This window comes from Tamandua tetradactyla, chromosome 6 (assembly GCF_023851605.1).
Source record: "Tamandua tetradactyla isolate mTamTet1 chromosome 6, mTamTet1.pri, whole genome shotgun sequence".
Taxonomy (NCBI): domain Eukaryota; kingdom Metazoa; phylum Chordata; class Mammalia; order Pilosa; family Myrmecophagidae; genus Tamandua; species Tamandua tetradactyla.
Window position 1 is genome coordinate 74366394 of NC_135332.1, and position 26907 is coordinate 74393300.

The 26907-nt window shown below is 42.5% G+C and overlaps 1 protein-coding gene across 8 annotated transcripts in view; it reads right to left on the reverse strand.

Annotated features, from left to right (window-relative positions):
- Positions 1-26907, reverse strand: part of CCDC57 (coiled-coil domain containing 57) — a 185889-nt gene that overhangs the window by 22939 nt on the left and 136043 nt on the right. For all 8 annotated transcript variants that reach the window (XM_077166276.1, XM_077166275.1, XM_077166274.1 and 5 more), the window contains 2 exons: positions 23071-23195; positions 246-377 (listed from right to left, as the gene is read on the reverse strand). In XM_077166276.1, the coding sequence (XP_077022391.1) occupies positions 246-377; positions 23071-23195 (257 nt within the window). The remainder of the gene's footprint in view (positions 1-245; positions 378-23070; positions 23196-26907) is intronic.

The window sequence follows — 26907 nt, forward strand, 5'->3', positions numbered from 1 at the left end:
GCGAATGGAATGATATCGAAATGTTTTGTTGGCTAATTTTTTTTAATTAATAAAAAAAAGTTAAAAAAAAAAAAGTGATTAAAAAAAAACATCCTCGCTTGAGATGCATCTTGACTCTTCCAAGGCAGCAAAGCTGCCCAAGCAGCCCTCCATCATGGAATGAAGTGCTTGGCGACCACCCCCTATGAGGCAACCTCCCTCCCACAGGGCAGGACAGGATATCAGGATGTCAGGCTTGGCTGTACCTGGAGGGGCGCCAGTGCTACTGCTGCCCGAGAGCCGCTCACTATGTCCACTCTGCTCACAGCTTTTGCCAGGTGGGACTGGTGCTTTCCTAAGCATTCAGAAAAATGTTCCTTCTTGGCATTCTTAGAGTCCTAACAGAAAGAAATAAAAGGAATTCAGGGGTCCTGTGTGTCCCTGCTGGGGACTGAATCCTGCCCCCCACAAATGGCATGATCAGGTCCCAGCTCCTGGTCCTATAGGGTGAACCTGTTTTGTCATGGGACCTTGGAAGATGCCCATTAGGGTGCATCCAAGTTGAATGAAGCCCTTAACTCAATGTGGCTGAAGATCTTCAAGGCAAAGGAAATTGAACCCAGAAGGAGAGGCCATGGGAGGAGCCAGAAGCTGGAAGTCAGCAGAACCCGGAGCAGTCAGGAGAAGATACCTTCATGTGTGTCACCATGTGATGGAAAAGCCCAGGAACCCAAGAGTGTCAGCCAGCCCCAAGATTCTGGCCCTGGAAGGGAATCAGCCTTCCAGCCTCTGCAACTGTGAGCCAGTAAGTTCCTGTGGTTTAACACAACCATTTTGTGGGACTTTTTGCAGCAGCTAAGAAACTACAGCAGACATCTATGATGCATATCAGAGTTTTTCCATAAGATAAGAAAAAAGTGCTCTTTGCAAATTTCTGACATTAGTGACAGACCAAAAACGAGAGCAAGAGCTCACCTCCCCAAGCCAGGTCTGACCTAGGCGGCCTCCTAGAGGGAAGCAGACATCTCCAAGCCCTTCCCACGGGACCTCTGCCTGGCATGGGTACTTGTGGAGGGGTGTCTGCTCTGAGAACTGAGGAAGACGAGTGAGGTGGAACACAAACGGGCTACCTAACTGAGTGCTAAAATGTAACGTGAAGGAAAAGGGAAGCAGAATTACACGCTACTGGTTGGCAAGGAGCCGTGGCGAGGTACACGGAGGGGTGTGGGCATGAACCAGAGCCCGGCCTCACCAGCTGCAGGCTCCAGCCTCTCCACTCTTCAGGCAAATGAGCGTGCCCTTGGTGTGCTGATTTGAGGCTGTCATGCACCCCAGAAAAGCCACATTTCTTTAATCCTAATCCAGTCTTGTGGGGGCAGACCTATTGTTTGGGTGGGACCTTTTGATTAGGTTGTTTCCATGGAGATGTGGCCCCGCTCATTCAAGGCGGGTCTCAGTTTACTGAGTCCTTAAAAGAGCTCACAGAGAGAAAAAGTGCAGAGCTCATTTAGAGAGCAGATGCCTAGACATGACATACTGTAAAGATGTAGAAGGAGGATGCCCTGGGGGATGCCAAAAGGACCCTCAGGGGCTGAGAGAGCCATCCTGAAACTAACCTAGGAGGGCCAGCAGACGTCACCACGTGCCCTCCCGTGTGACAGAGAAACATGGATCCTGCATTTCCTCCAAGAAGAAATCCTTTCGTTGGTGCCTTAATTTGGACATTTTATTGGCCTTAGAATTGTAACTTGCAACTTAATAAATCCCCTTTATAAAAGCCAACCCATTTCTGGTACATTGCATTCTGGCAGCATTAGCAAACCAAAACAGATTCCTATCATATAACATAAATTGTATTGTTCATGTTACAGTATTTAAGTTATAAGATACCAAGTTTAAGAGTGAATGTTACCCAAGGACTTGTACTCTATTCTGGAGAGATCTAGTACATTTCTGGTTGTATGTAGGACAGCTGATATTATTAGGTGCAACACATATCTCTTATTGTATTTTATTTAGAGATTAAGTATGGTTCGAGGTGATGTGTGTAGCTGTCAAATTGACAAGGGGTGTCAATTTGTCCAGGTGATGGTGCCCAATTGTCTGGTCAAACAAGCACTGGCCCAACCATTACTGCAAGGACATTTCGTGGCTGGGTGATAAACCAGAAGGCTGGTTTATTAAATCATCAGTCAGTTGATTGCATCTGTGGCTGATTACATTTATGATCAACTAAGGGAGTGCCATCTGAAACAAGAAAATCCAACCATCTGGATTTAATCCAATCAGTTAAAGACTTTTACAGGAGAAGAAAAAAATTTCACTTCTTCAGCCAGCCAGCCAGCCAGCCAGCCTCTCCTAGTGAATTCATCAATGACCTTCATCGGACCTGTCAGCTGCAGCCTGTCCAAGAAATGTAGACTTCTGCAGCTGTACAGTTGTGTATGATTTTTTTAAAATATCATATTTATAATTACTTCCTGTTAGTTCAGTTTCTCCAGAGAACCTTAATACACTTGGCTTTTAGGTGCCTCCTGTCTTGGAGGCCATGACTTGGAACAGACCTCTCTCCTGGGTCATTTGTCTCTTTCTTTCTGATTTACAGGGGCTCTTTTTTTTTTTTTTTTTTTTTTTTTTAATTTCCTCTCATATGGCACTATTTGACACTAGAAATAAAGGAACTAAAGCGGGGGGACTGTGGATTCTTCTCAAAGGTTTTAGGAAAACAGTTATTTCACTGAATGCAATGAACACCTGATAATTTTGTTGTCCTTCTCTGCACATGAAACATGAAGCTTGTCATAAAGGGTTGGGAAAGGAGGATATTAATAAAGATTAATAAAATAGTTAATATGCAAGAAAGGACTACAGATCCAGATAATATATATGTTTTTACCAAATGGATGATAGGTACAATTATTTGATGATTTTAGAGAGATTTATTCTGGCAGCACATATTTAGCAGTTCAGGCAATCAGAGCAGATTATCTGAAAATTATGAACAGCTGAGAGAAATGGGGACTTGAGCACTTTAGCATTTCCCAGAGGTGGTGAAGGGATTAGGGCCATGTGCATGCATGTGTGCACATGCTTGTGTTTGCCTTGTGGATTGTGGAAGGAACGGGGACACAGGCATGTGGCCAGAGGGGAAGCCTCCCTGACTGAGCACCCAGGGACACGAGGGGTAAGCATGAGGGGTGATCATGTGGAAAGGTTAAACGGGACCCCTGCCTCACACCATATGCTAAAAGCAATTCCTCACAAAGATCACGATTAGCATAAACTAATTTCTCAACATTTTAGAAGAAAATATGTATGGATATCCTTCTGGTCTTGTGGTAGAAAAGGTTGTCAAACTAGACCCTGAAAGGACTGAAATTAGAATACTGTCAAATCCAAAATATGAAAATTAAACATCTCTGTTCATCAAAACACACCTTAACTAACTGAAAAGACAAAAGGGTATGCTGGGAGAAAATGCTTGCAACACACTAACCTACAAAGATTTGTATCAAGACTATATGAAGAACCTACATATCAGTAAGAGAAGGACAAACATCCAAAGTTTAAAAATGGACAAAAGACATATTGGGAACTTCACAGGCAAGGACACAGATGCAGTTGAGAGGGCCTGAAAGTGGCGAATGGGGGCCATCACACATGAGAAGGGCAGAAAGCCAGCCACATGGAGCATGGGGCGCAAAAGAACGGCTTCCTCTCTGCACATGGCCATCAAGTTTGTCACGGAGGTTTGGTAAAATAGTTGGTTTGACCTAGTGCGATGGTTAAGTTCTGGTGTCAACTTGGTCAAGGGATGACGGCAAGTTATTTGGTCAGACAACCGTTGGCCTGACCATTGCTGCCAGGACATTTTGTGGCTGGTTGACAAACCAGAAGACTGGCGTATTAAGTCATCAGTCAGTTCTTACATCTGTGATCAACTAAGGCCTGTCTTCCCACAGCAAGATAATCCATTCAGCTGAAGGCTTGTAAGGAAGGAGAGAGACTCACTGCCTCTTCATGCAGCCAGCCTCTCCTATGGAGTTTGTCCAGACCCTTCATGGGAGCCCCCAGCTTCACAGCCTTTACTATGGAGTTTGGACTCTTCCATTCCCATGGCTGCATAAGACACCTTTATCTCATATTTACAGATTTCTCCTGTTGGTTCTGTTTCTCTAGAGAACCCTGACTAACACAGCTTTGTACCAGGTTTAGTTCTTGAGAAACAGAATCCTAAAAATGGGTTTTTAGGGCAGGCCACGATGGCTCAGCAGGCAGAGCTCTTGCCTGCCATGCCAGGGACCTGGGTTTGATTCCCAGTGTCTGCCCATGCAAAAAAGAAAAAAAAATTGGTTCTTACAATTAGTTTTCTACTTCGACTAGACTCAGGCACTAATGACTTTGTTTCCAATAATCAAGAAGGCGCTGACAGTCCATGGGGTGAGTGGGCAAAAGAGATATTCAAAATATCACCATTAGCTTCTGCTAATTGTACACTCATACGAGGCAAGCCTCTGGGTGAGAATGTCTTTGACACCTATATGGAGTTTTGTAGAATTAAAAGGTATAATGATGTAGGCTGGCTGTTGTTACATTCACTGAATACAGTGATGAGGGAAAGGGGTGAATTGAAAGGTTCAAATTTGAAACTTCAGCACCATATGAATGATGTAAAAATTTCCATGTGTGCCCTAAAAGAAAATCTTATTTACTGTGGTCACAGACTTGAGATCTCTGAAAATCAGACACAAAGCCTCAATGCACAAATAGCAGATTTACAACATAAATTAAAATCTCAACCTTGCAGGGTGTCTGCTGTTAAAGTAAGGGCTTTGATTGGAAAAGAATGGGATCCTGGAACTTGGGGTGGTCATATATGGCTTGATAATGATGGTGATCAGGAGACAGGATCCCTGGAATCTGCTGAGACTTTGCTAGATAGATCTGCAATGGACACCCTTGAAGAAAGAGCTTCCTGGCCTCCAGTCTCCTCAAAGGAGTCTACCATCCAACATCCACCTAAACAGACTAACCCTTCAGTGCCTGCTAACTCTGTAACCGCATCCCCTGGGGAAACAGCCCTGACTCCTCTGTCTGGAGCAATTAATCCTGTTTCACCAGATGAAACTGCAATGGAATGCCCTGAGGCAACTGGCTTGAAAGACATTTCGATTTATTTTCATGACCCACCCCAACCACCCCTCTTTTCTTCAGGACCTATAACTAAAGTCCCAATAGGCCCCAAAAGGTGAGGTACAAAATGTGACCCATGAGGTATGCCATACCTCCTGCATAAGTTTTCCAATCTGTATAGACAGATACCAGGGGAATATGTGTGGGAATGGACATTAAGGGTGTGGGATAATGGTGGAAGGAATATAAAGTTGGATCGAGCTGAATATGTTGACATGGGCCCACTAAGCAGAGATTTTGCTTTCAGTGTAAAATCTCAAGGGTCAGAAAAGATATTAAACAATTTGTTTGAATGGTTGGCTGAAACATGGATCAAAAGGTGGCCGACATTGCCTGAGGTCGAAATGCCAGAACTGCCCTAGTATAACATGGATGAGGAGACATAAAGAGATGGGAATGTTAGAGTGGATTTATCATGAAAGACCTGCGCACACACCCCAGGAAGGTCCAGAGGACACATCTTCCACTAGAACCTTGAGAAACAAATCTGTGAGACTAGCTCAATCATCCCTGAAGAACTCTGTAGTTATCCTTCTCTGTATGTCAGATATTACTATGGGAACTGCTGCCACTGAGCTGGAATCAAACATAATGGGGTTTAAGATCCCAAGTTGGCAAAAGCCTTGTGGCAACAATTAATTACCACAGACAAGGTGGGCATGGTCACCATAGTGGACAGTCAGATCATCGTCACCGTGAAGATAACCTGACTTGCAGGGACTTGTGGCGTTGGCTAGTAGATTATGGGGTACCTAGAAGTAAAACAGATGGGCAGTCTACTAAATTCTTGTTTGAGCTGTATAAGCAGAAGAATTCTAGGTCAAGTGAACAGAAGTCTAACTTGAATTACAAAAACAGAGAGTCACACACCCCTTAATCAATTTCCAGATTTGAGACAGTTTACAGACCCATATCCCCTCATTTGAGGGGAAGGACCATTTTACACTGCCCAAAATTTACACTGTTAATCTTCCTCCCAGTCTTCCCTAAGGAGAAGTCACAGGGTGACTGTGCACTGGGGAAAAGGAAATGATTAGATATTCCATGGATTATTGGACACTGGCTCAGAAGTGGCACTAATTCCAGGAGACCCAAAACGTCACTCTAGTCCATCAGTCAGAGTAGGTGCTTACGGAGGTCAGGTGATGGATGGAGTTTTAGTTCAGGTCCAGCATACAGTGGGTCCCCAGATCCATTCTGTGGTCATTTTCCCAGTTCCAGATGCATAATTGGAATCGACATACCAGCAGCTGGCAGAATCCCCACATGGGCTCTCCGACTCATGGAACGAGGGCTATTATGGTAGGAAAGGCCAAGTGGAAGCCACTAGAATTGCCCCTAGGCAGCAAAACAGTGAATCAGAAGCAATACCGGATTCCTGGAGGGATTGCAGAGATTACTGCCACTCTTAAGGACCTGATGGATACAGGGGTGGTGATCCCACCACATACCCATTCAACTCTCCTACTTGGCCTGTGCAGAAAACAGACGGGTCTTGGCCGATGACAGCAGATTATCACAAACTTAACCAGGTGGTGACTCCAAGTGCAGCTTTCTGTTACAGATGTGGTATCACTGCTTGAGCAAATCAACACATCGCTTGGTACCTGGTATGCAGCTAATGATTTGGAAAATGCTTTTTTCTCAATAGCTGTCAGTAAGGACCACAGAAACAGTTTGCATTCAACTAACATGGCCAGCAGTATACCTTCACTGTCCTACCTCAGGGGTATATCAACTCTGCAGCCCTATGTCACAACCTTGTCCGCAGAGACCTTGATCGTTTTTCCCTTCCACAAGACATCACACTTGTCCATTATATTGAAGATATCATGCTGACGGGACCTAGTGAGCAAGAAGTAGCAAGTACTCTAGACTTATTGGTAAGGCATTGACAGATCAGGGGATGGGAGATAAATCTAACAAAAATAGAGAGTCCTTCCACTTCAGTGAAATTTCTAAGTATCCAGTAGTGTGGGGCATGTTGAGACATCCCTTCTAAGGTGAAGGATAAACTGTTAAATCTGGCCCCTTCTACAGCCAAAAAAGAGGCACAATGCCTAGTTAGCCTTTTTGGGTTATGGAGACAACATATTCCTCATTTGGGTGTGCTACTCCAGCCGATTTACCAAGTGACCAGAAAAGCTCTAGTTCTGAGTGGGGACCAGAACAAGACGAGGCTCTGTGACAGGCCCAGTCTGCTATGCAAGCTGCTCTACTACGTGGGCCATATGATCCAGCAGATCCAATGGTGCTGGAAGTGTCAGTGGCAAGTAGGGATGATGTCTGGAGCCTTTGGCAGGCCCCTTTAGGAGAATCACGACACAAACTCTTAGGATTCTGGAGCAAAGCCTTACCATCCTCTACAGATAATTATTCTCCTTTTGAGAAACAGCTTTTAGCCTGCTACTGGGTCTTTGTAGAGACTGAATGCTTAACCATGGGACACCAAGTTACCATAAAACCTGAGTTGCCTGTCATGAGCTGGGTGTTGTCTGACCCACCAAGCCATAAAGTTGGGAGTGCACAGCAGCATGCAATCATAAAACAGAAATGGTATATTAGAGATAGAGCTTGAGCAGATCCTGAAGGCATTAGTAAGTTACATGAGGAAGTAACACAAATGCCCATGGCCCCCACTCCTGCCACATTACCTTCTCTTTCCCATACCAGAGCTATGGTCTCTTGGGGAGTTCCTTATAGTCAGTTGATTGAGGAAGAGAAAATTTTGGCCTGGTTTACAGATGGTTCTGCATGATATGCAGGGACCACCCAGAAGTGGACATCTGCAGCACTACAACTCCATTCTGGGATGTCCTTAAAGGACAGGGGTGAGGGGAAGTCCTCCTAGTGGGTGGAACTTTGACAGTGCACCTGGTTGTTCATTTTGCTTGGAAGGAGAACTGGCCGGAGATGGATTCGTATACTGACTAATGGGCTGTTGCTAATGGTTTGGCTGGATAGTCAGGGACTTAGAAGCAGCATGACTGGAAAACTGGTGACAAAGAGGTATGGAGAAGAGATAAGTGGACAAACCTTCCTGAGTGGGCAAAAAACTTGAAGATCTTTGTGTCACATGTGAATGCTCCCCAGAGGGTGACTTCAGCAGAAGAAGGTTTTAATAATCAAGTCGATAAGATGACCCATCCTTTGGATACAAGTCATCCTCTCTCCTCAGCCACTAGAGCTATCGCCCAGGGTGCATGAACAAAGTGGTCATGATGGCAGGAATGGAGGTTATGCATGGGCTCAGCAACACAGACTTCTACTCACCAAGGCCGACCTGGCTATGGCCACTGCTGAGTGCCCAATCTGCCAGCAGCAGAGACCTATAGTCAGTTCCTTATATGGCACCATTCCCCTAGGTGATTAGCCTATTACCTGATGGCAGGTTGATTACACTGGACTACTTCCATCAAGGAAGGGGTGACAATTTGTTCTAATTGGAATTTGATACATACTCTGGATATGGGTTTGCCTTCCCTGCACACAATGCTTCTAACAAAAATTACCATCTGTGGACTTACAGAATGTCATATCCACCTTCATGGTATTCTACATAGCATTGCTTTTGGATCAAGGAAACCACTTCACAGCAAATAAAGTATGTAATGAGCACATGCTCATGGAATTACCTGGTCTTATCATGTTCCCCATCATCCAGAGGCAGCTGGGTTGATAGAACAGTGGAATAGCCTTTTTTTTTTGCATGGGCAGGCACCGGGAATCGAACTCGCATCTCCAGCATGGCAGGTGAGAATTCTGCCACTGAACCACCATTGCACCACCCTGGAATGGCCTTTTGAAGACCCAATTGTGGTGCCAATTAGGTGGCAATACCATGCAGGGCTGGGGCAACGTTCTCCAGGAGGCTGTGTATGTTCTGAATCAGCATCCACTCTATGATGCTGTCTTTAATACCCAGGATACATGGATCCACGAACCAAGGCGTGGAAATGGGAGTGGCACCACTTACTATCACCTCTAGTGATATACTAGGAAAATTTTTGCTTCCTGTCCCTGAAACCCTAAGCTTTGCTGATCTACAGGTCTTAGTTCCAAAAGGAGGAGTGTTCCTTCCAGGAGACACAACAATGATTCCACTGAACTGGAAATTAAGACTGCCACCTGGCCACTATGGGCTTCTCATGCCACTGAATCAACAGGAATGAAAGGGGATTACTGTTCTAACTGGGGTGATTGTTCCTGACTATTAAGGGCAAATAGGGCCCCAACTACACAATGGAGGTAAAGAAGAGTCTTCCTGGAATACAGGAGACCCCCTATGGCATCTCTTAGTACTACCATGCCCTGTGATTAAAGTTTGCGGAAAACTGTAACAACCCAATCCAGACAGGAATACCAATGGCCCAAAAACTTCAAGAATGAAGGTCTGGGTCACCCCACCTGGCAAAGAACCACAGCCAGCTGAAGTGCTTACTGAGGGTAAAGGGAAGATGGAATGGGTAGTAGAAGAAGGTAGTGATAAATATGAACTAGACCACATGACCAATTAAAGAAACAAGAACTGTGATTGTACAAATATTTCCTCCCTGTTTTGTCATGAGTATGTTTGCATTTGTATGTAAGCAAATATCTTATTTTCCTCTTATCATATGATAGAAGTTGCATTGTTCATGTTTATAGTATTTAAGTCATTGGATATGAAGTTTAAGAGTGAATGTTACCTAAGGACTTACACCCTATTCTGGAGAGATGTAGTGTGTTGCCAGTTGTATGCAGAACAGTTGAGTATTGTTAGGTAAAACATATGTCCATTATTATGTCTTATTTGGAAATTAAGCGTGTTTCAAGGTGATGACTATAGCTGCCAAGTTGACAAAGGGTGGACTGTCATGGTTAGGTTCTGGTGTCAACTTGGCCAAGTGATTATGCTACACGGATACTTTATGGCTGGATGATTAAATCATCAGTTAGTTGACTGCATCTGTGGTTGATCACATGAGCAATCAACTGAAGTGTGTCTCCTACAATGATATAATTTAATCAGTTGAAGGCTTTTAAGGAAGAAGAGAGCTCTCACTGCTTCTGCAGCCAGAGAGCCTCTCCTGTAGTGTTTGCCCAGACCCTCCTTTGGAGCCACCATCTTCACAGCCTGACCTATGGATTTTGGACTCTTACATTCCTATAATTGCGTGAGACACCATACACATCTCATGTTTCCAGACTTCTCCTGTCTCCTCTGTTTCTCTAGAGAATCCTGACTAACACATCCAGCGAGTCCACTTCTTGAATATAAAAGGATATTCACAGCTTCAGAGAAAAAATAAAAATAAAATGTAACGCAAAACAAAACAACTGGAAAAAATCCAAATGCCCACAAAAGAACGGACAAGCCAGCTGCACAGGGAGGGATGTGAGGAAGCAGCGCAAACGGGCCAGCTAGACTCAGCTCCAGATAGACCATAACCACATCCCAGGGGTCATGCTCAGTGTGGCGCCTGTTTATACAACCTCAAGTCTACGATAGGATGTCTAGACAAACACTTAGATTTGAAAAAAGTAGAAGCAAAAAAAAAAAAAAAGCAAATGAATTATAGATACAAAATTCAGGGACTGGTAGAGAGGAGGCAGCTGAGGGGTCCAAGCCCACAGCTGGAGGCCGGGAATGCCAAGGCCCTAGTCCTTGGCGGCACAGGTGTGGGGGGAGTGCAACAAGCATTCATGGAATTTTAAATAACAAGAAAACACATTACAAGAGGACCATGTATGGCCCAAGCATTTGGATTATGTTCCAGTTGTACCCATTAGAAAATACATTTTAAAAACAGGAAATCTGTAGTTTCAAATAATTATCTTAGAAAAAATGAAAGTTTATAAATTAATTAGGTAAATACTCAACTTAAGAAGTAAGAATAAGAATAGGAAAATAGATCCAAAGGAAATGGAATGCAGGGGTAATTAAGATAACAGAAATCAATGAAATAGAAAACAAGGTCAGAACAAAAAAGGTCACTAATACCAAAGTCGGCTGTCTGGAAAAAAAACAACAACTATGGCTTGACTCCTGGCAAAATTATCCAAGAGAAAAAAAAAAGAAGGCGCAGATAAATACATGGTGGAGACCAGGACACAACTGCAGATGTGTCACAGAGAGGAAAGACGAGAACACTACGAAAACCACAACTCATTTGAATCACAAGGAAATGAAGAAATTCTAGAAAAATCAACGCAAAAAGCGAAACGAAGAACATGAATTCTCCCATATCCTTTAAAGAAAATGAATTCGTAGTTAAAAATCTAGACACACATGCAGAGGTCCACGGCATGAGGGTCTTCTAGATACATTTCATTAAACCACCAGAGCAGAGCTTTCATGCCTTAGGCAAATTCTTCTGCACATCAGAAAAGGGAGGACTTGCCATCCCAGTTCGCTGCTGGGCACAGATGCAAAAGTCCCAACTAAAGGTATCAGCAAAGTGTCCAGGCTGTGCGCCTAAAAACCATGGTGTAGCTTCTGGAACGGAAGCCCAGTTTGCTGTTAGACAGTCTGTTCACATAATTCACAAATATGGTCACCTCAGTAGATAGAGCAAGCGGGAGACAGAATTCAGGACCCATTCTGGATAAAAACTCAAGGAAAGAACTTCTATGAATTGAAAAAGGGTCACTATAAGGTTGAACCGTATGAAACACCTGATATTTGACCATTTCTGAAACTGGAATTTCATATGGTTCAACACAACACCCAGCATCTAGAGCCCACGCTGGGCTTGATTGGTAAGATGACAGGGGTACTCTCTCTGGAATCAGAAATGACATGGGGATAAGGCTGCCATCACCTTTCTCAGACACACTCACCCAAGTCCTGTCCAGAGCAGGTGTACAAGAAAAAGAAAGAGGGTGCAAGGGTAGTTCAGTGGTAGAATTCTCACCTGCCATGTGGGAGACCCGGGTTTGATTTCTGGCCCATGCACACCTCGAAAAACAAACAAAGAAGCAAAAAACAAACAAACAAAAATTCAACAAATGCTGCTTGAATAACGTGATACAGAAAAATAGTGAAATATTACCCTGCCATACAGAGAGAGAGAAAAGAAAGAAAGAAGGAAGGAAGGAAAGAAAGCCCCTCCCCCACAGGTTGTTCCCAGAGGGGAAAGGAAAGGGACTTTACCAGCAGCAGGGGCTGAGCGCAACCAAATGCCAATTGTGGCATTAATTTACAAATTCTGACTGCTAAAAATAGGCCCCCAGCTCAGCTGAACCTCGAGTAAAAGCGGAGGTCGCTGGTTTTTGCCCCGGTGCAGAGGGGGCAGGGTTGATGGAAAGAGAAAAAAGAAAAAAATAAACAGGTTTTCTGGATCTGAAAAGGTCTGGGCCCTGCAAGAAAGGAGGGTGGCACACAGGACCTGGAGATACATAAATCAACATACCAATTTAAGCTGATTGGCAAACCTGAGGAACAGGGTTCTACTCTGAAAAAGATTTTTCTTTTTCTCTTTTGTGGCTGTGTTTCTATGAATTGATTACACTTTGGATACAGCTGCAAGATTTCTCAGGCTCCACTGCCCCAGGCATAGGCAGAATTGAGCTTGTTTGAGAGCTTGTCTGGAGCCTGTACCTTCCCCAGGAGAGGGGTGGGGCCCAGCTCAGGTGGATTCCCTCCCTCAAGGAATTCAGAGCCCAGGGTCTGGAAAAGGGGAGTGATTAAAGCCAGCCTACAACCTCTCCTATGTCTCCACCATGCCCCTAGCAGGGAGAGTCTGCTGGAGTTAAAGATACCGCATCACCTTACGCTAGTGGGACCTGCAGGCAGAAAAGCACCACATACTGGGCAGGATAAGAAAAACAGAACCCAGAGACTTCACAGCAAAGTCTTTTAACCTGCTGGGTCTCACCCTCAGGGAAAACTGATGCAGATGACTCTTTCCTCCTGAGAGGAGACCAGTTTGGTCTGGGAAAATCTGACTGGGGTCTGTAATACCTAAGTAGACCCTCCTAAGGGGTGGGGGAAAGGCACCATACAGGCAGGGCAAGAAACAAAAAACCAAGAACTGAAAAATTCTGATTAAACAAAACCTAAGCTACAGGACTAGAATAAGCTGAACTGAATGTCAAAGAACAGATAGACAACAAAGTCATCCAGCAAGAAAATCCTAGGGGGAAAAAAAGTGAAAGCAATCTCCAGAATAAACTAATTAAGGTAATTAAATGTCTATACGCCAGCAAAAAATAATGAATCATACTAGGAAAATTGAAGATATGGCCCAGTCAAAGGAACAAACCAACAATTCAAATGAGATACAGGAGTTGAAACAATGAATTCAGAATGTTCAAACAGACATGGAAAACCTCATTAGAAACAAATCAGTGAATTGAGGGAGGATATAAAGAAGGCAAGGAATGAACAAAAAGAAGAAATCAAAAGTCTGAAAAAACAAATCACAGAACTTATGGGAATGAAAGGCACAGTAGAAGAGATGAAAAAACAATGGAAATCTACAATGTCAGATTTCAAGAGGAAAAGAAGATAGGATTAGTGAGCTGGAACACAGGACATCTGAAATCCTGCAAGCAAAAGAAAATGTAGGGAAAAGAATGGAAAAATATGAGCAGGGACTCAGGAAATTGAAAGACAATGTGAAACGCACGAATATACGTGTTGTGGGTGTCCCAGAAGAAGAGAAGGGAAAAGGAGGAGAAAAACTAATGGAGGAAATTATCACTGACAATTTCCCAACTCTTATGAAAGACTTAAAATTACAGATCCAAGAAGTGCAGCATACCCCAAACAGAATAGATCCAAATAGATGTACTCCAAGACACTTACTAATCAGAATATTGGATGTCAAAGAGAAAGAGAGAATGTTGAAAGCAGCAAGAGAAAAACAATCCATCACATATGTGGTAGTTAGATTCAGTTGTCACCTTGGCCTTGTCACCTTGAAGTACATAGTTCTGTTGCTGTGGACATGAGCCAATGATATATGAACCTCATCTGTTTGCCTCATCTACAGTCGGCTAAGAGGCGTGCCTGCTGTAATGAATGATGTTTGATTTAATTGGTTGGTGCTTAAATGAGACAGTTCAATGTAGCACAGCCCAAGCAGCTCAGCATACCTCATCTTGGCACTCGCAGCTCAGCCCAGGCCTTTGGAGATGCAGAAAGAAATCACCATGGGGAAAGTTGCTGGAATCCAGAGATGTGGAGAGAAGGCCAACAGAGATCACTCTGTGCCTTCCCACATAAAAAAAGTACCTCAGCTGAAAGTTAGCTGCCTTTCCTCTGAAGAACTAACAAAATGAATCCCCTTTTATTAAAAGCCAATCCGTCTTTGGTGTGTTGCATTCTGGCACCTAGCAAACTAGAACAACATACAAGGAAAGCCCAATAACACTATGAGTAGATTTCTCAGCAGAAACCATGGAGGTGAGAAGACAGTGGGATGATATATTTAAGATACTAAAAGAGAAAAATTGCCAACCAAGAATTCTGTATCCAGCAAAACTGTCCTTCAAAAATGAGGGGGAAATTAAAACATTTGCAGACAAAAATTCACTGACAGAATCTGTGACCAAGAGACTGGCTCTGCAAGAAATACTAAATGGAGTATTATAGACAGATAAGAAAAGACAGAAGAGAGAGGTGTGGAGAAGAGTATAGAAATGAAGACTATCCGTAAAGGTAAAAAGAAGGAAAATTAGATAGAACATCTAAAATCCAAAAGGCAAAATGGTAGAAGAAAGTACTGCCCATATAATAATAACACTAAATGTTAATGAACTGAATTCCCCAATCAAAAGACATAGATGGGCAGAATGGATTAAAAAACAGGACCCATCTATATGCTGTCTATAGGAAACACATCTTAGACCCAAGGATAAACATAGATTGAAAGTGAAAGGTTGGGAAAAGATATTTCACGTAAATAACAATCAGAAAAGAACAGGATTAGCTATACTAATACCTACTAATTAGACTTCAAATGTAAAACAGTTAAAAGAGACAAAGAAGGACATAATGGATTAATAAAAGGAACAACTCAACAAGAAGACATATCATAAATGTATATGCACCAAGCCAGAGTGCTCCAAAATACATGAGGCAAACACTGAAAACACTGAAAAGAAAAATAGATACATCTACCATAATAGTTGGAGACTTCAATTCCCCACTCTAATCAATAGACAGAACATCTAGACAGAGGATAAATAAAGAAACAGATAATTTGAATAATACAATAAATGAGCTAGACTTAACAGACACATATAGAACATTACACCCCACAATAAATTTAAAAAGATTGAAATTATGCAAAACAGTTCCTCAGATCATAAAGGAATGAAGCTGGAAATCAATCGTAGGCAGAGTGCCAGAAAATTCACAAACATATGGAGGCTCAACAGCACACTCTTAAACAACCAGTGGGTCAAGGAAGAAATTACAAGAGAAATCAGTAAATATCTCGAGGCAAATGAAAATGAAAATATAACATATCAAAATTTATGGGATGCAGCAAAAGGAGAGCTAAGAGGAAAGTTTACTGCCCTAAATGTCTTTATCAAAAATGAAGAAAGGGCAAAAATCAAGGAATCAACTGTCCACTTGGAAGAACTAGAGAAAGAATGGCAAATTAACCCCAAAGCAAGCAAAAGGAAAGAAATAATGAAGATTAGAGCAGAAATAAATTAAATTTAGAACATGAAAACAATCTAGAAAATCAACAAAACGAGAAGTTGTTTTGTCATGGTCAGGTTCATGTGTCAACTTGGCCAAGTTGTGGTACCTGTTTGTCTGGTTGGGCAAGTGCTAGTCTGTCTGTTGCAATGAGGACATTTCATAGAATTAGACCATGATCACATCAGCTGCATCCACAGCTGAATCCATTTGTAATCAGCCAAAGGGGAGTGTCTTCTGCAATGAGTGATGCTAAATCTAATCACGGGAAGCCTTTTAAGGAGGATTCAGAAGAGACAGGCTGTATTCCTGCTTCGGCTGATGAGCCTCTCCTGTGGAGTTTGTCCAGACCTTCCATTGGAGTCGTCGGCTTCACAGCCTGCCCTGCGGATTTTTGACTCTACATTCCCATGGTCACGTGAGACACTTTTATACATTTTATATTTGCATGTGTTCTCTGTTGATTCTGTTTCTCTAGAGAACCCTGATACATGGTTCTATGAGAAAATCAGTAAGATTGAGGGACCCTTAGTGAGGTTGACAAAAAGAAGGAGAGGATGGAAATAAATAAAATCAGAAATGACCCCACAGAAATAAAGGAAGTAATGAGAAGATAGCATGAACAACTTTATGCTAATAAACTAGACAATGTAGATGAAATGGACAACTTCCTAGAAAGGTATGAACAACCAACATTGACTAGAGAAGAAACAGACAACCTCAACAAATCAATCACAAGCAAAGAAACTGAATCAGTCATTAAGAAGCTCCACAAAAGAAAAGTCCAGGATCAGATGGCTTCACATGTGAATTCTACCAAACATTCCAGAAAGAATTAGTACCAATCCTGCTCAAACTCTTAAAAAAAACTGAAGAGGATAGAAAGCTACCTAACTCATTCTGTGAAGCCAACATCACCCTCATACCAAAGCCAGACAAAGAGCGATTTGAACAGTGAATAGGAAAGTATTTGCAGAGTCCTCTAGGGGGAATGGTGAAAAAGGGGGAAAATTCAACTTCCCCAAGTGGAGAATTCTTGGTACTCTTGCAGGCAGTGGGGACAGCCAAAGCAACAGGCCGAGCCGCCAATCTTGGGGTTTGTTCATATAAAACTTAATCCTGCAAAGGATAGGCTAAGCCTACTTAAAATTAGGCCTAAGAGTCACTCTCAAGACAACCTCTTCTGTTGCTCAGATGTGGCCTCTCTCTCTCTCGGCCAACACAGCAAGCAAACTCACTGCTCTCCCCCTCTCTATGTGGGACATGACTCCCAGGAGTGTGGACCTTCCTGGCCATGCGGGACAGAAATCCTAGAATGAGCTGGAACTCAGCATCAAGGGACTGAGAGAATCTTCTCAACCAAAAGGGGGAAGAGCGAAATGAGACAAAATAAAATGTCAGTGGCTGAGAGATTCCAAACAGAGTCGAGAGGTTATCCTGGAGGTTATTCTTATGCATTAAATAAATATCACCTTGTTAGTCAAGTTGTAATGGAGAGGCTGGAGGGAACTGCCTGAAAATGTAGAGCTGTGTTCCAGTAGCCATGTTTCTTGAAGATGATTGTATAATGATATAGCTTTCACAGTGTGACTGTGTGATTGTGAAAACCTTGTGTGTGATGCTCCTTTTATCTACCTTATCAACAGACGTGTAAAACATATGGAATGAAAATAAATAATAGGGGGAAAAATGTTAAAATAAATTTAAACTGAAATGCTAGTGATCAATGCAAGTATGGTATGTATGATTTTTTTTCTGTCTTTTATTTCTTTTTCTGAATTGATGCAAATGTTCTAAGAAATGATCATGATGATGAATATGCAGCTATGTGATGATATTGTGAATTACTGATTATATATGTAGAACAGAATGATCAAAAGTTAAGAATGTTTGCATTTGTTATATTTAAAAATATACAAAAAATTAATTAAAAAATAATAATTATTTGAGGCTTTTTAAAAAAATACAAATGCAAATGTCAAGTTTAGGAAAGATCTATAAGAGACAAGCAGCAATTATCTTAATATATAAAGTGCTCTTACAAATCAACAAGTCAAGTACAAACACAGCAACAGAAAAATTAGCAAAGAACATTACTAAATAACTAATAAAAGAAGAAACAGAAATGACCAATAAATAGATTTAAAAATTTACATATCACAAAGGATCAAAGAAATGTTTAAAGAGCCTTTATTTTTAAAGACCTATCTATTAGAAAAGACTTAACATGATACCCAGGTGGGCAAAGCATTCTCATTTATTGCTGGTGAGTATATAAATTGGTATAATCTTTCTAGAGGCAATTTGGTGATTATAGACCAAGAGTCTTAAAATATGCAAATCTTTAACACAGTGATTCCAATTCTACAAATTTACCCAAAGGAGATCAAGAATGCAGCATAAATATTTATGTACAAGGATATATGTTATTTATATCAATAAGAAGTTGAAAACTTCTGGGAAGGCCAGCAGAAGCAGAAATAGTTAAATTGATAATGGTGCATGCAGATAAGAGAATACCATTCAATCTATAAATATATTTTGATGAATAGTTCATATCAGACTTCCAGCTCAAGATGGCAGCTTAACAACGTGCGCGTTTTAGTTCGTCCTCCAGAACAACTACTAAATAACAAGAAACAGTACAGAACAGCTCCTGGGGCCACGTCAGTGACCAGACACACAGCGTACCCCAGTCTGGAACAGCTGGACTGGCTGCGAGCACCCTCCAAAACTGTGAGTTCCCAAAGCTGCGGTGGCCAGCGCCCCTCCCCCACAGGCTGCTTCCCAGAGGGGAAAGAAAGGACTTTACCAGCAGCAGGGGCTGGGCACAATCAAACACCAATTGTGGAACTAATTAACAAATTCTGACTACTAAAAATAGGCCCCCAGCTTAGGTGAACCTGATCAAAGCGGAGGTTGCTCATTTTTGCCCCAGTGCCAAGGGGGCAGGACTGACAGAAAAAGGGGGAAAAAAAGAGAAGGAAACAGAGGTTTTGTGGCTGTGTATCTACAAAGGCTTGACTGCCTCTGGATACAGTGGCAGGACTTTTCAGGCTGCAACTGCCTCAGGCATAGGCAGAAGTGAGCTCTTTTGGGGGCTTGTCTGGAGCCTGTGCCTTCCCCAGGGGAGGGGTGAAGCCCAACTCAGGTGGAATCCCTCCATCAAGGAATTCAGACACCAGGGCTTGGTAATTTGAAGCCATTAAAACCAGCCTACAACCTCTCCTCTGTCTCCACCACGCCCCCAGCAGGGAGGGTCTGCCAAAGTTAAAGGTACCGCATCACCTTATGCTGGTGGGACCTGCAGTCAGACAAGCACCACACACAGGGCAGGATAAGAAAAACAGAGTCCAGAGACTTCACAGGAAAGTCTTTCAACCTGCTGGGTCTCACCCTCAGGGAAAACCGATGCAGGTGACTCTTTCCTCCTGATAGGAGGCCTGGTTGGTCTGGGAAAATCTGGCTGGGGTCTATAATATCTAAGTAGACCCTCCTAAGTGTGGGCGGGCAGGGAAGGCACCACACAAGCAGGGCAAGAAACAAGAACTGAAAAATTCTCCTCTGTTAAACAAAACTTAAGCTAAAGATCCAGATAAAGCTGAACGGAATGTCAAAGAACAGATAGAAAACAAATTCATCTCGCAAGAAAACCCTACATAAAAGAAGGGAAAACAATCTCCAGAATAAACTAATTAAGGTAATTAAATGCCTAGATGCCAGCAAAAAATAACAAATCACACTAGGAAAATTGAAGATATGGCCCAGTCAGAGAAACAAACCAACAATTCAAATGACATACAGGAGCTGAAACAATTAATTCAGAATGTACGAACAGACATGGAAAACCTCATCAAAAACCAAATCAATGAATTGAGGGAGGATATAAAGAAGGCAAGGAAAGAACAAAAAGAAAAAACCGCAAGTCTGAAAAAACAAATCACAGAACTTATGGGAATGAAAGACACAGTAGAAGAGATGAAAAAAACAATGGAAACCTACAATGGTAGATTTCGAGGGACAGAACATAGGATTTCAAAACTGGAGGACAGAACATCTGAAATCTGACAAGATACAGAAACTGTAGGGAGAAAAATGGAAAAATATGAGCAGGGACTCAGGGAATTGAAAGACAATATGAAGCACACAAATATACATGTTTCGGGTGTCCCAGAAGGAGAAGAGAAGGGAAAAGGAGGAGAAAAACTAATGGAGGAAATTATCACTGAAAATTTCCCAACTCTTATGAAAGACTTAAAATTACAGATCCAAGAAGTGCAGCATACCCCAAAGAGAATAGATCCAAACAGACATACTCCAAGACATTTAATAATCAGAATGTCAGAAGTCAAAGAGAAAGAGAGGATCTTGAAAGCAGCAAGAGAAAAGCAATCCATCACATACAAGGGAAGCCCAATAAGACTATGCACAGATCTCTCAGCAGAAACCATGGAGGCGAGAAGACAGTGGGATAATATATTTAAATTATTAAAAGAGAAAAACTGCCAACCAAGAATTCTATATCCAGCAAAATTGTCCTTCAAAATGAGGGAGAAATTAAAACATTTTCAGACAAAAAATCACTGAGAGAATTTGTGACCAAGAGACCAGCTCTGCAAGAAATACTAAAGGGAACACTAGAGACAGATACAAAGACAGAAGAGAGAGGTGTGGAGAAGAGTGTAGAAAGGAAGACTATGAGTAAAGGTAAAAAGAAGGAAAATTAGATATGACATACAAAATCCAGAAGGCAAAATAGTAGAAGAAAGTACTACCCATGCAGTAATAACACTGAATGTTAATGGATTAAACTCTCCAATCAAAAGACATAGTCTGGCAGAATGGATTAAAAAACAGGACCCATCTATATGCTGTCTCTACTCTAAGGACACGAGGCCAAGGACACAAATGGACATTTACACACCAATGTTTATAGCAGCATTATTAACAATTACCAAGAGATGGAAACAGCCAAAATGTCCATCAACAGACAGTTGGCTAAACAAACTGTGACATTTACATAAGATGGAATATTATGCAGCTGTAAGACAGAATAAAGTTATGAAGTATGTAACAACATGAATGGACCTTAAGGACATTATGCTGAGTGTGATTAGCCAGAAACAAAAGGACAAATACTGTATGGTCTCACTGATATGAACTGACATTAGTGAATAAACTTGGAATATTTCCTTCGTAACAGAGACCATCAGGAGACAGAAATAGGGTGAGATATTGGGTAATTGGAGCTGAAGGGATACAGATTGTGCAACAGGACTGAATATAAAAACTCAGAAATGGACAGCACAATACTACCTAACTGTAATCAATTATGTTAAAACACTGAATGAAGCTGCATGTGAGAATGATAGAGGGAGGAGGGCTGGGGACATAAATGAAATCAGAAAGAAAGATAGATGGTAAAGATCGAGATGGTATAATCTAGGAATGCCTAGAGTCTATAATAATAGTGAAATGTACAATGTACAAATTTTAAAAATGTTTTTGCATGAGGAAGAACAAAGGAATGTCATTATTGCAGGGTGCTGAAAATAGATGATAATACTTTAAAATGTCACCTTATGTGTGAGACTAAAGCAAAAAATGTTTTGTTACAAAATTTATACTTTGACTAGGGCATTTCCTAATATAACTCATGTAGATAGTTTGATTGAATGTCATAAGTACTTGGAATCTCAGGTAGGACATTAGATTTTGTTGGTTTGTCCAGAGTGATGCCCCGATGAATCCCAGAGTGATTTGATCAGTGACTGGAAAAGTATTTGCAAGCTCCCTTCGGGGAATGGTGAGAGTGGGGAGAAATTCAACTTCCCCAAGTTGAATTCTTGATATTCTCACAAGCAGTGTGGACAACCAAAGCTATAGGCTGAGCCCCCAGTCTTGGGGTTTGTTCATATGAAACTTAACCCCACAAAGGATAGGTCAAGTCTACTTAAAATTTAGGCCTAAGAGTCACCCCCAAGAGAGCCTCTTTTGTTGCTCAGATGTGGCCTCTCTCTCCAGCCAACATGATGAGCAGTCTCACCACCCTCCCCCTCTCTGCATGGGACATGACTCCCAGGGGTGTGGACCTTCCTGGCAACGTGGGACAGAGATCCTGGAATGAGCTGAGACTCAGCATCAAGGGACTGAGAAAAACCCTAGAATGAGCTGAGAATTAACATCAAGGGATTGAGAGAACCTTCTCGACCAAAGGGGGAAGAGTGAAATGAGACTAAGTGTCAATGGCTAAGAGATTCCAAACAGAGCTGAGAGGTTATCCTGGAGGTTATTCTTATGCATTAAGTAGATATCACCTTGTTGTTCAAGATGAAGCGGAGAAGCTGGGAGGAACTGCCTGAAAATGTAGAGCTGTGTTCCAGTAGCCATGTTTCTTGATGATTGAACAATGATATAGCTTTCACAATGAGACTCTGTGAATGTGAAAACCTTGTGTCTGATGCTCCTTTTAGCTACTATATCAACAGAAGAGTAGAACATATGGAATAAAAATAAATAATAGGGGGAACAAATGTTAAAATAAATTCAGTTTGAAATGCTAGTGGTAAATGAAAGCGAGGGGTAAGGGGTATGGTATGTATAATCTTTTTTTTCTCTGTTATCGTTTTATTTTTTTTTCTGTTGTCTTTTTATTTTTTTTCTAAATCGATGCAAATGTTCTAAGAAATGATGAATATGCAACTATGTGATGATATTAAGAATTACTGATTGTATATGTAGAATGGAATGTTATCTTAATGTTTTGTTTGTTAATTTTTTTAATTAATAAAAAAGTTAAAAAAATAGTTCATATCAAAGAAAATGCTCAAAACTGAAAAAGAGCAGCCTATAAAATTATGTACTACATGGTCTTATTGAGGGGAGAAAAGCAGTCATTACTCAAGAAAAGCGCCTGTGTAGGAAGCGGCAGACAAGGGGAGCACACTGGTAAGGACCTGAGGAGGGGCTGCACGGGGGATGGGAGGCTCCAGGTGCTGAGCTGGGGTGGGAGGGGCTCACTCTTTGTTCTTTAAACAGTGGACACACATTCTGTAACATCTATGATAAAATACGTAGTTTTTTAAAACCATCAGGAAATACACTGAAATATTACTGCTAACTATGCTTGGGTGCAGAAAGTTGGAGGTTTTAAAAATTGTGTTTGCTGCATTTTGAAATTTTTCTGTAATGTAAATACTGTACTTTAACAATTAGCAAAAACCTATTAAAAATCCATCTCCTAGATAAAAGATTGTTACCTGAGTTGAGAAATGGGGTTGCAGCTGCTCTGAGGGCACCCCTGGTGCTTCACCTGGACTCTGGGCCCCTCCTGGGCTCGGGGCCACACCTGGGCTCAGGGCCGCAGGCGGTTTCCCCGAAGCACCTAGAAAGGAGAACAGAAGGTTCTGTTTGTCCTGGCCAGCACAAGCAGTCAAGAAGAGCTGCACTTGCCGTCTCAACACTCAGTCACTTCCATGGCACAGATAATTCTGGGGGTGGGCAGGGACTGCCGGGGGTCACGTGCCAGCCTTTCCAAGACCAGGGAACCCCTTCCCCTTCAAGAAGGCTGTGCTCCCTCTGCAGAGACCCAGGGGCAGCCCAGGGATGTCCTCCAGTTAACTCAGTGCCCGCCAAGGCTTCTAGTGACCTAAAGACCTAGAAATTCACCCTTGAGCTGGCACAAAACATCATCACTGGTAAAATCAGTACAGCTGCTTGATCGGGCTAGTGAGGACCCCAGAGGGGGCTTTTGTTGGTTACAACTATGGTTATGTACTGTGTTGGAAACTGACAGAGAAATGCTTTAGAAGGTGGTTTTACTCGAACACAGCATGCTCAGGCCCTGCAGTGGCCTTCAGCAAAACCTCAGCTTTTCCTAGAGCCTGAGAGGGCCTAGGAGGGCCAAAACTGGGAAGTGGGTTATTCCCCTTAGTTTATAATTCTCAAGTTTAAAGAGCTATGAAGTACACCAAACCTTAGTTCCGACAGGCTTGTCTCTTTGGCTTACTGGCAATGGCCTCTGGACAGGTTAGCTGTACAGAACGACCCCCCCCCCCCCCACACACACACACACGCCTGCGAGGCAGCAGGACTTGTGTCCTGCTCCTGTGACTTCTTCGTGTCTGGAGTCTAATAAGGAAACAAGGCCTCCCTGCTTCTGAGGGAGCAAAGGTTACCTCTGGTGCAGTCACCTTCTCTGCTGATTTGTAAAGGTTTTCTGGCCACTTTCACGTGGCAGACACGCAATTTCCATCTCCAGTGGTCGCTGCCAACCAGTGGCAGGGCCCTGGTATCATCTTACTGCATCTTGTTTCAGGATTATTTTATATTTCGAGACATATAAATATAATATTTATATAAATATTGTTTATTGCACCCATGTTTATAAATCAGACGCAATGCTTACCTTCTTCTTTGAAAAGAGGCATACATATTATGCTTATAGACTGTCAGGTTTTAGACGGTAGCCAACTGAGAAATCAGAGAAACTGAGTCCGAGTTTAAAAAGTTTATTGTCGGCGCACTCACCTCCCTCCATCTTAGGTTTGGTGAGCTCTGCCTGGGAGCGCAGAAATACCCCCCACACACACTTTAAATTTCCTGGTGTACCTTTCTTCTTTTTCACCCTTTCGCCTCCTAAACCTTTCACCTGGTGCCGGAAACCTGGGAGAGGAGTGCGGGTGCCGCCTGCCTGGCCAGAGGTGCCCCGGCTTCCTCTCTCCTCCTTCCTCCACATGGCCAGTGACAAGGGATCCTTCCGCCCGCCACTGCATCCACCACAGACTGGGGAAGTCCCTCCCCTCCTAGCCCTGCTGCCGGGTCTCACATTCCAAGAGCCTGTCCGTTAATTACCCTCCGAAATCAGGTTCTCTTCCAAGGGCTGAGGTGAACGGGGACGCCCACAAGCCTCATACCCTTTTTCCAGGACTCAAAAGGCTGTGGGGACGTCCCGCTTCTTGATCCGAATTCAGGTCCAGGACCTGAAAGGGCCTCAAACCAGGGTGAGACGTCCCCTGGGGAGATGAGCCCCCGCTCGTAAGAGCTCCGAGGACTCTCTCAGGGCGTTGGGACGCCGACACCCCCTGGGCCGGTCCTTTCTCCTTTGAGACCCGTCAGTATGGGCAATAGGTCCTCTCTCATTGGCCTGAGGATGGGACTTTCGATTTTTTTTTTTTTTTCTAACTTTTTATTTTGAAATAATTTCAAACTTACAGGACAATTGCATAAATAAAACAAGCTCCATACAGAGAACTCCAACATATCCCCACAAACCCAGAACAACCAATTTTAAAATTTTGCCACCTTTGCCATCATTCTATCATCTATTTTCTGAACATTTGAGAGCAGGTTGTAGACGTCATAATCCTTGAATACAATACTTCCATGTTCATCTCCTATGAACAAGGATATTCACTTTGGTAATCACCTTAACTGCAGTTATCAAGTTCAAGAGATTTATGATATGAAACTTACAGTCTATATTCCTTATGTCCCAATAAAGCTCTTTTGAGCCTCCATTTTTAGATCCCATCCAGTATCATGTATTGCATTTGCCATTATCTCTTTAGCTTCTCTTTTTAATTAATTGTGGAAACATATATAAAACATAAATCTTCCATTCCCAACCCTCCCAAGCCTATCATTCAGTGGGAGTAATCACAGGTACAAGGTGGCAGTACCCTCACTATCATCCATTACCAAACTTTCCCTGCACCCCAAACAGAAATCCTACACTTATTCAGCATTAACTTCCCACTGTCCTTGCTCCCCACTCCTGGTAACCCATACTCTACTTTCTGTCTCTGTGAAGTTGCATATACTGAAATGTTCTTTGTGGTTCCCATGGCCCTTAAATTTACATTCTAAATCTCTAACAATCTTATTTGCTTTGATACCAACTTAACTTCAATAGCATACATAAACTGTGTACCTACATCCCTCCATCCCCACCTTTATGTAGTTCTTGTCACAAATTACAGGTTTATACATTATAACTCCAAAACCATCAATTTATAAAATGCATTTTATGCATTGCCTTTTTGGTCCTAAAAAAATACACTGGACTGGTATTTCTATTTACCCACATTATCTTTACTGGAGATCTTCATTTCTCCTCATGGCTTTAGTCAATTGTCTGGTGTCCTTTTCCTTTCAACCTGCAGAATCCGTTTAGCATTTTTGTTGGGTCTGTCTGGTGGTGACAAAGTACCTCAGCTTTTGTTTATCTGGGAATTTCTTAATTCCTCCCTCATTTTTTGAAAGAGAGTTTTGCCAGATACAAGACTCTTGGTTGGCAGGTTTTGCTTCCAGCACATTAAATATGTCTATTGTCTCCAGAGATTCTGATGAGAAATTGGCATTTAATCTTATGGAGTTTCCCTCGCATGTAACACATTGCTTCTCTTGTGGTTTTCAGAATTCTAGCTTTGGCATCAACAGTTTGATTATAACATGGCACATTTTTGGGGCATCTCATCTGTGCTTGGTGATGTAGTGCTATTGGAGGAATTTAAGGAAACGACATCTTATTTTCCCCATGATTGGTGGTAATTTCTCAGGTTTGGAGCTCAGATGAGAGAACTGGGCTGAGAAGAAGTTGAGCTTTGGCAGCTGAGCTGAAGCCATGGCCGTGGAGGAACACACCCAGGGAGAGGGGCAGAGTAGTAAGGAGAGGACGTAGCTGGAGGACCAGCAGAAGATAGTGATGAGGTGCTAGCTGGAGATGAGGAGAACCAGGAGAGTGTAGCACCCCAATATCCAAGGGAGAAGTTTCAGTATCAAATGCCCCACAGGACCCTGTGGCCATCAGAGGTAACTGTCCCTAGTTCTGGCAGAATCAGGCACCTTCATCACTGAGGCCATCTGTTCAGGGTTGGTCCAGTGGTGCTTTGGCCTGCACATCCTGGAGGCCCAGGGTATCACAGTCACTGTGGCCATTGGGGGCCTGCAGGGGTCAAACTCCTTGGAGGGGCCTGACCAAACCCTAAGGCAGATATTCCCAACACTAGATAAGCGTGTGGTAAACCAAGGTCTACAAATTTTCCTTTGCTTCCCACCATCATTAGTGCTTGCTCCCCTCCGTTGATATGCAGGGA